The sequence below is a fragment of the Lupinus angustifolius genome, chromosome LG01 (assembly GCF_001865875.1).
Source record: "Lupinus angustifolius cultivar Tanjil chromosome LG01, LupAngTanjil_v1.0, whole genome shotgun sequence".
Classification (NCBI taxonomy): Eukaryota; Viridiplantae; Streptophyta; class Magnoliopsida; order Fabales; family Fabaceae; genus Lupinus; species Lupinus angustifolius.
In genome coordinates this window covers 12,721,471-12,731,586 of record NC_032009.1, presented here as the reverse complement: position 1 = coordinate 12,731,586, position 10,116 = coordinate 12,721,471, and the positions used below count along the sequence as shown (strand labels likewise).

The following is a 10,116-nucleotide window of genomic DNA, read 5'->3' as shown; positions in this document are numbered from 1 at the left end:
GCATCTCGTCGTTTGAGGTAGTACATGTTGAGTCATACCACTTGGTTGATTTCAAAGATGGATATTGTGAAGTATATCTTTGAGAAACCAATATTAACAGGGAGAATCACTCGGTGGCAGGTCTTATTATCAAAATATCATATAGTGTATGTGACACGGAAAACAATCAAAGGTAGTGCCCTTGCAGATTATCTTGCCAGTCAACCCATAGAGAAGACCGAACCAATGAACTAAAAGTTCCCAGATGAAGGTATTATGAGTCTATCCTTGGGAGAACCAATAAAAGAGGGTGTATGGACGTATGGACGTTAGTATTTGATGGGGCCTCCAATGCACTCGGACATGGCATAGGAGTCGTGCTTGTATCTCTAGAAGGCAACTTCACTCATATTACTGCCAGGTTATGCTTTGATTGCACCAACAATATAGCTGAATATGAGGCATGTGCCCTAGGTTTGCAGGCAGTGTTGGAAAGAAAAGTCAAAGTTTTAGAAGGCTTTGGGGATTCAACATTAGTCATCCATCAGTTGAAAGAAGAATGGGAGACCCGTGACAATAAGCTAGTACCTTACAAGGAGTATATCCATAAGATGGTTGAGCACTTCGAACAAATTGACTACTACCACATCCCGAGAGAGGATAACAGACTAGTCGATGCCTTATCCACATTATCCTCAATGTTCCATATAAGTGGGAAGGATCAACCTCTCATCAGAACAGAAAGCAGAGATCAACCAATCCATTGTTGTGTAATAGAAGTAGAGCAAGATGGAAAGCCATGGTATCATGACATCAAGGTCTATATACAGAAAAATGAGTATCCCATTGGGGCCTCAGAGACTGACAACAGAACCTTGAGAAGACTGGCCATGGGTTTCTTTCTAGATGGCGATATTCTTTACAAAAGGAATCACAACAAGGTACTACTCAGATGCCTACATGAGATAAGCCGAAGTAATACTTAAAGACGTGAACAAAGGCTCGTTTGGGAATCATGCAAACGGACATGCTATGGCTAGAAAGATCTTAAAGGGAGGTTACTTTTGGATGACAATGGAGACAAACTGTTGTACTTATGTCAAGAAGTGTCACAAGTGTCAAATTTATGCGGACAACATCAATGCTCCACCAAAACCTCGAAATGTCCTTTCAGCACCCTGACCCTTCTCCATGTGGGGAATGGATGTGATTGGACCAATAGAGCCAAAAGCTTCTAATGGGCATCGCTTCATCCTCGTAGCCATCGACTACTTCACAAAATGGGTTGAGGCGCGTGTTCATATGCCAATGTGACCAGAACAGTGGTACTACGATTTATCAAGAAGGAGTTGGTGCGTTGATATGGGTTACCCAGCAAGATCATCATGGACATTGACACCAACCTAAACAATAAGATGATGACTGAGATGTGTAGCGAGTTCAAAATAAAGCATCACTCATCCTCGCCTTATTGGTCCAAGATGAATGGAGTAGTAGAAGCAACAAACAAGAATATTAAGAAGATTGTTCAAAAGATGGTGGTGACATACAAGGATTGGCATGAAATGTTACCTTTTGCTCTACATGAGTACCGAACCTCGGTACGTACATCAACTGGGAAAACACCATACTCGCTAGTATATGGGATGGAGGCAGTACTCCCTATTGAAGTAGAAATTCCATCACTCAGAATCATGTAAGAATCGAGATTGAAAGAATCATAATGGATCCAAGCGCGGTACGACCAACTAAACATGATAGAAGAGAAAAGGTTAGCTGCTATATGTCATGGTCAGCTGTACTAGAAAAGACTCATGAGGTCTTATGCTAAGAAAGTTCAGCGACACCACTTTCAAGAGGGGGATCTGGTGCTTAAGAAGATACTCCCAATCCATAAGGATCATAGAGGGAAATGGACCCCAAATTATGAAGGACCATTCGTGGTGAAAAAAGCATTCTCTAGAGGAGCTTTGATATTGACTACTATGGACGTAAACGATTTACCTCTTTCCGTGAATTCAGATGTTGTGAAGAAAAAAATAAAAAAACAAAAACAAAAGAAACAAAAAAAGAAGAAGTTTGTCACGCATTTTTGTATACTTTCGTGCACTCTCTTAGGAGGTTGATGTAAACAAATCCCACATGGAGTGTATCCTCAGACACATCATGTTAATGACACAAGGCTTCTTTGTTATCTCAAACACCAATGAATATATCCTTAGTCACCCCTTTTGAGTCAAGAAAATATGAATGAAGTTTATTCAAAAAAAATCATATACAACACCTTTGCGAAACATTAATAAATCGGGGAAAGGGTAGTTTTCCAACAAATCCTCAAAAGATCAAAAAGAGACCGCGTGGTTTACAAAAAGAGCCCGCTAAGAGTTTCAATAAACCTTAGGCAAAATTTAGGGCAAATCAAAGAAATCTCAAATTAGAATGGTTACAAAACTTCCATTTTTTCCAAAAGGAATGGAAATCGTATTCATGGTTGAAATATAGGAGATGTTGGAAATAGGATTATGGAGAATATGGAGAAAGTTGGGGGCGGGAAACACATCATTTGAGCCTTATATCATTTTCTTTCTTGTCAACCCTAACCAGACCACGTTACAAGTCCAAAAAGTCCTTATTAAGATTCAAATTGTTTGAGATACATAGCAAGGGTACCAAATAACTGACTCCAAAACAAATTCAAAAACAATTTTTAAGAAAAAATATATAAAATAAAATATATGCATAGCATGATCAATACACAAACTCTCTAAAAAAATGAATAGATCCCGTTAGGTCGAAAACCCGAAAAGTTGATCTAAGCAAAACTTAGGGACAAAAGAAAAAGAAAGGTCTCTTAAGGGCATAAGACAATAAGTCAATACTGGGGTAAAGTTTTGGAAGACCAAAAAAATTAAATCAATAATAGGGCAATTTTTTGGGTGGTCAATGATTGTATAGTGGTGACCTAGCATGTTTTGTTATTTAAAATCTATTGCCACCACTACACCCATAACACAAAAAGCCAAACACGGTTATATTTCTTCGATCGTATATGATTTAAAATCTTTTGTTTGTATGGTTTGTTTTCTTTAAACTTGTACTATCTTAAGAATTTTAAGCATAACGACTTGAGTAATATTCGAAAAGAGAAAAACACTTTACAGCTGAAAGACAAAGTTAAATGTCATCTTCTAGCATGAACAAAAAACGTCATTCCCTACACACAACAATTTACCACCTAATGTTGAGGATGCGATGGAGCAATATCGATGAATACCAAATACAACTCAATCTGATAGGAAAAAAATTATAGAATTACCAAACATGAGCATTTCATAGCATGCATCAATAATAGTCATTTGCATTCATACAAAAATGAAACAACAAAAACATGGCATTCCATATTCATACACCTTTTCATCCCAAATTCTGGTAGTACACCGACCTTTGTCTTTGGGTTCACCCTTTGCATTCCAAGTTCCGGCAGTACACTAACCTGTGTTCTTGGTCTTATTTCCTAGTGTCATCCAAATTCCGACAGCACACCAACCTGCGTCTTTGGTTTCACTCTTTTCATCCCAAATTCCGGCAGTACACCGACCTGCATCTTTGGGTTCACTCTTTTCATCCCAAATTCCGGCAGTACACGGACCTGCGTCTCTGGGTTCACCCTTTTCATTCCAAGTTTTGGCAATACATCGACCTGTGTTCTTGGTCTTATTTCCTAGTGTCATCCAAATTCTGACAACACACCAACCTGCGTCTTTGGTTTCACTCTTTTCATCCCAAGTTCTGGCAGTACACCAACTTGCGTTCTTGGTCCTTACCCCAATGTCTCCAAATTCTAGTAGTACATCAACTTGCGTCTTTGATTTCACTACTTTCACTCCAAATTTTGGCAGTACACCGACCTGCGTCTTTGGTTTACATCAATAAAACTCAGACCATCTTGAGGATAATTCAACTCACAAAAGAAAGTTTCATATTTTCGAGCATTGAGATTTAACTAGTTAGGCTTCTTCTGAGCCTCAACAAAATTAGCATTCATTTCATTACTAGCCATTTATCATGGTATCCCTCAAACCTTGGTTTGCTTGCTATCAGATAACCAACTAGTAAAGAGGGGCAACTGTGAATATCCATTTTTGTCCGACCCACAAAAAGCCCAACACTATTTTTTTTTTCAAAATACATAATTTCTAGAGATAAATCAATTAAATAGATGAGTTTCTAAAAATAAATGTGTATATAAACTTACATCTTTTTCTCATATTTTTTAATCAAACTCAAAACAAAAAAATCCAAGTGGAAATGGGCTTCTAGAAACCCATATAATTTTATCTTAAAATAAATAAAAAAAATGGTTAATATATAATTTTTATATTTTTTTATATTTCAATTTTAAATAAATAATAAATAAGTAAACTATTTTTTATTAATTTCTTTAATTTATTTCTAATTTAGTAAATAATTAATATGCCAAATATCCCCATTTGAATTTTAAATAAACAATAAAATATTAATATTTTTTTATTTTTCGAAAATATAATTTGAAATAATTAAAATTTATTTAAATATATTTTTTATTATTTAATTCGGATATATAAAAGTAAATAAATACATAAATCAATTAAAAAACATTTTATTCCATAAAAGATAAAAAAGTAATTAAAATTTTATAAGTCAAATCTGACTAGATAATGGGTTTTGATATCCCAAAAAAAAGGGAGCAGGTGGTTTGATAAAAAAATTAGTTTAGGTTTTTTAGGCATGAGATTAGGTTAAAATATTTGTATAAATAGAGTCATTAAAATTACGTTTTTCTTCTTCCTTTTTCTGAAAAAAAAATACTACATAGAGAGAACAAGAGAGAGAAAACTGCAAGGGAGAAAAGGATTCAGTGCAACAGACCTTATTGCTTGCACCGTGGAACTTCGTTTCTTGCCAATCACAGAGCAACACTTAGCGCCTGAGTCAACCCTTGCAATGTCTAGCCAATACTAATGCGACAGTAGGAGGGTGCATACTGTCGCAAGTAGACGTGCATACACCAGAATAAGTCTCCTGCCACGGGTCCAGATTCACTGCAGCTAGACACACCATTCACTCTGTGCATCCTCTTCTGCGACCAATCCAACCAATGACACGTAGGCGGGTGCAGTCTCCATCTGTGGAGTTGTTCATACCAGATCAGCGTCTCCACAGTTCCGCTCCAGTTCGTGCATGTCCATTGCAGACGTGGTGTGCCTTTACTCCCAACCAGCCACGGACGGACACGTGGCGTAGTCCTTTGCAGCAGATTTTCCAGCCACTCTATGAGCGACACGTCAGCCACCTTATCTCTTTTTTGGTCACACAGGATTAAAGCTCTCCCTATGTATATTTTAAATTCTTCCATAATCTATTTAATTTTTGCTAGTTGCCACATTTAACTTAATTTTTTTAAAACAGTAAATAAAAAAAACATTAAATATTTTTTGGAAGATAAATAATAAATATTCTTTTTTAAAATAAAATTAATTTTATTTATAGATAATAATAATAATAACAAAAAGTAGTACAAATCACTTTAATGTCTCTACTAATCAAATATTTTTTCTATGCTTATTTTTAGGAGCTAATTAATTTTTTTCTCTTCCTGTAATTAAATAAAAATTGTTATTTGCACAAATTAGAATATTGTTCGATTTACTTTTTTTTAATAAGAGTAGTGTAATTTGAAATGATTTCACATAACATTGTTTATAACAAAAAATATATTTTTTGGGATTAATCAAAGGATGGAGGCAAGTCATGGTAACATTTCTTGTGCTCATATCATCCTTGAACGGTCGCGTTACGACGCTTCTTTTCATTCATTAATTCTTAAATTATTAATAAAAAATCAAAAAAATCTATTATAAATATTTTCAAACCTCCTTAAAATGGAATGTGGTGCAGACATTAGTTTCTGATGCTTCACCATTTTTAAGGAGTTAATTATTTTACCTACAAACCATTTTAAAATTACAACTACTTAAGTCTTGATTTCCTAAAATTTCTAGGGATACGTAGGAGCAAGTAACATTGTCAGACTTAAAAATAAAAAATAAAATTTTTTCTATACAATTTAATTTTAAATAAATTATGGGTATTTAAATCATACAATTTCCAAGGGTACCGTTTAATTACGGGCGGACGAGGTGCGAATACCTTCCTCGATCTGTAGTCGACTACCGAACCTAGATGTCACAATCCAAAAGCCCAATGTGATTGGGCTTTAAAGATTTTTCTACATTTTTAACCATAAAATGTAGTGGCGACTCTCAGAGGTCGCGTAGCCGAAAATCGGGGTGCAACACTTAGCAATTTTAAACTTCTAAAGTTTAGATGGCTATACCTTTGATGCCACGAGCGGGTGTTCTAATCTACACTTGCTTTAAGGCACTTTTGCTCACCCATTTGTATATGAATTTTGAATGATTTGTTTGATGACAGTGGAGCCTTTAGTATTTTCTGGTTGTTTTGATAAAAAGACAGTGGGCATACCATTCTTCATCACCATTTCATAACCATTCTTCAACAATTGACCAAGGCTAAGCAGATTTTTCTTCATCTTTGGTACATAGAGCACATTGGATATGTAGGATGTTCTGCCATCATATGCATGCCTCTAGATCATCACCTTACCAATCCCTTTAGTTGAGACTAAGCTATGATTAGCAAAGTTCACCTTACTCTTGGTTGTTTCATTAAGAGTTGTAAACCAGTCTTTCCTTCTTGACATATGGCTAGAGTAGCCTGTGTCCAAGTACCATAACTCAGCATTATCACTACTCCCTTAATCTTTCCTTGTAGTGGCCATTAGTAGACATCGATCATCATCAGAATCAATGCCATTCTTGGCATGTACCAACCTACCCTGCAGTTCTTTTATCTTCAACCATTTGTTTAGTTTGCATTCAGATGCAAAGCACCCATAATTTCTGCATTTGTAACACTAAAATTTCTTCTTGTCCAACTTTCTTCTATTTTCTGAATTCTTGTGTGAATTCTTGCTTTGATCATGTTCACCTATGAACTTCATTGCATTGTTATCATATATTTTGGATAAAGATCCTTGCTTATATTTTGGACCTTCGTTGCTCCTCCATTTGTTGTTGTGTCCCCTTTCTTTATTTCTCTTATTCCATTGTCCAAAGACTTTTCTATTGGACCTTTCTTGGAAAGCTTGATCACCATGTTTTTTCTGGATTCCTCTTTTTTAGCCTTAGTTCATGGGCTTCAAGGGATCCTTGCAACTCAGCAATCTTGTATTCTTCAAGATTCTTTGATTCTTCTATAGAAAACACTATGTGATCATACTTAGAGCTTAGTGTTTTGAGCACCTTTTCAACCAATGATTAGTCCTTGATACTGCCTTCGCCATGAATTCATAAATTGTCTCAATTTCATCCATTTGAACAACCTCATACTGCCTGCATAGAGTCTACAATCTCACCTTCATGATCTTTGCAACCCCTTCATAACTCTTCTTCAAGTTATCCCAAGCATGTTTTGATTTTTCTGCTCTAGCAATCTTCTCAAAATTGGCTCCATTAACACACTGATGGATGAGGAACAATGTTTTGTAGTCTTTATTCTTTGCTTCCTTGTAGGTTACTCTTTGAGCTTTAGTAGCATTGTCACCAATTTCTTTGTACTCATTCGGCACAATCTCATACACCTCTTGAAATCCAAATATGGCCTTCAATTGGTTTCTCCATCTATCATAGTTCTTGCCATCAAGAACTGGCAAAGTCATAGCAAAACCATTATTGTGTGTCATTGTGGAAAGTTACCTTCTGTAACTTCTTCTTCACTTTCCTCCTTCACGGTTTGGTCTTCTTGTTCTTGGATTCACACATAATCTATTTCCTCTTTTCTTCACTTTCACATGTCCCTCTCCTCGAGTCATTTGATTCACATATGATCTTGTTAAAGGCTTTTGATACCAATGTGTTAGAATTTTAAAAACTTTATGAGCCTTTAATGGCTCATAAGAACCCCTTAATTTAGGACCTTAACATTATTACATTCACATGAGATAAAAGAATAGAGTAAGGAATACCTGGTTCTATTTGTGTTTTCCTTTATGCACTTTCTGGTTGTCTTTCTGGTTGACATTTTGGTTGCTTTTGTTCTCACCTCTTTGTCTTCCCTTTATGTGTTCCTTGATGATTAGGAACTTAGTTTTCTTTCTTCTCTATATGACACTATACTTTCCTTGCTCAACCACTAGTGCTTCTATAATTCTCTCTTTATATTTCTATTCAAGAGATAGCAAAGAATGAAATGAATGGATGCTTTTCCAATGCATGAGTTCCTGTTGGAACATGGTTGTTGAAAACCACTAGTGGGAACTTTTGGGGGTGAAATATAAATAACACCCAATTCCCACATAGAAGAGTTTTGAAAAATTAACTCTCAAGTCCAACATAGAAGAGTTTTGAAAAAAAACAACTCTCAAGTCCCACATTGGAGAGATGAGGAACTTGGAAAAAATCCCAAGTTATAAATAGAAGCATTCTCCCTTCATATTTTCTTGCGCCAAGTTGAATCCGCTTTCATTCAACTTTTTCTTTCTCCCTCATATTTTCGTCGATGCATTTCCGGCAAACTGCTCCCCCTTTCTTTCTGCGACACTAAAAAATGGCACATGCAGCCATATTGTGGGAATTTCCAGAACTGACATTGGTAGTCAGTATTAGGGGAAAGAATTGGCGCAGGTAGCCATCTTCTAGAAATTTTGAGAATTGACACTCGTAGTCAGTATTGGGGGAAAGAATTGGCACATGTAGCCATATTGTGGGCATTTTGAGAACTGACACTACTAGTCAGTATTGTGGGAAGATAATTGGCATGGGTAGCCATATTGTGAGTAATTTCGAGGATTGGCACTGATAGCCATATTGTGGTGGGTCTATTCGAGATTGGTTCTTACAGTGCAGTAAGAATTCGATAACAGAGATTTGGGTTGTTTTATCCTGGGGACGGCGCGGTTGATAGTCTGCTTGCACATTTTGGGCAGTGCCACAAAACATCATGAAGAGAGCGACATGGTCGTGGCTCAGCCAGTAAGTATTATTTCGTGCCATTTATAATTGTTGCAAGCTAACGGTAACAACAATTTTAAGACGTTTCGACTGCAATGGCATTCGTAGATAATATTACTAGATCGAACAGCTATGACCTGAACAAGCCATTTCGGTTTGACGGAACAAATTTCAAACGTTGGCAACATAAGATGGAATTTTTCCTCACTATGAGAAAGGTTGCCCACGTTCTGAAAACCGACATCCCAGTGGTGTCGGATGAGGCTGAAAAAATAGGAAAGGGATAAACTGACTATTGAAATAGCTCTGTGGAATGAAAGTGATTACTTATGTAAGAACTTCATTCTGAATGGGTTGTCTGATGATATGTATGATTACTACAACCCATACAAGTGTGCCAAATTAATTTGGTACGCACTTGAGAAATAAAGAAATATGATATCGAGGAAGTTAAGATAATATATATATATATGATGTTATCACTACCTCAAGTATCAAATGACTGATAATAAATCAGTAGAGTCTCAGTCCTATGAGATACATAAAATTGCTCATGAAATCATTTCTGATGGTATGGCCCTAGAGAGTTAAACTTAGAGAGCCTATGAATGTATATTCCTTGGGTATGATATAAACAGTATTGTGTATAAGCATTACGACCTTAACACAAAATGATCATTGAGTCTAACGATGTTGTCTTTAATGAGAAGAAATTCCTTTTTAAATTGAGGAATAGTGGGGGCACATCAACTAGTCACATACTTGTAATTAGAGATAATGATAGAAAATGAAAGGTTAGAAATAGAAGCTAGAAAAAGTAAGAGAGCAATAATTATTAGAGAGTATAGACCTGATTATATGGTCTATATATTGGAGGATAATCCATCAACTCTCCAAGAAGTTTTTGACTTCTTTGGATGTTGATTTGTGGTGAGAAGCCATAGGTGATGAGATGGACTATCTAGAGTCTAACAAGAAACATACTATATTATCTCAATCCACTATGGAAGTTGAGATGATAGCATTAGCAACAGCTAATGAAGAAACAAGTTAGCTGAGAAGTTTG

At 36.0% G+C, this 10,116-nt stretch overlaps 1 protein-coding gene across 1 annotated transcript; it reads left to right on the top strand.

Moving 5' to 3' along the window:
- Positions 294-965, top strand: LOC109351582. Its single transcript, XM_019593116.1, has one exon. The coding sequence runs from the start codon at positions 294-296 to the stop codon at positions 963-965; it is 672 nt and encodes a 223-aa protein (XP_019448661.1).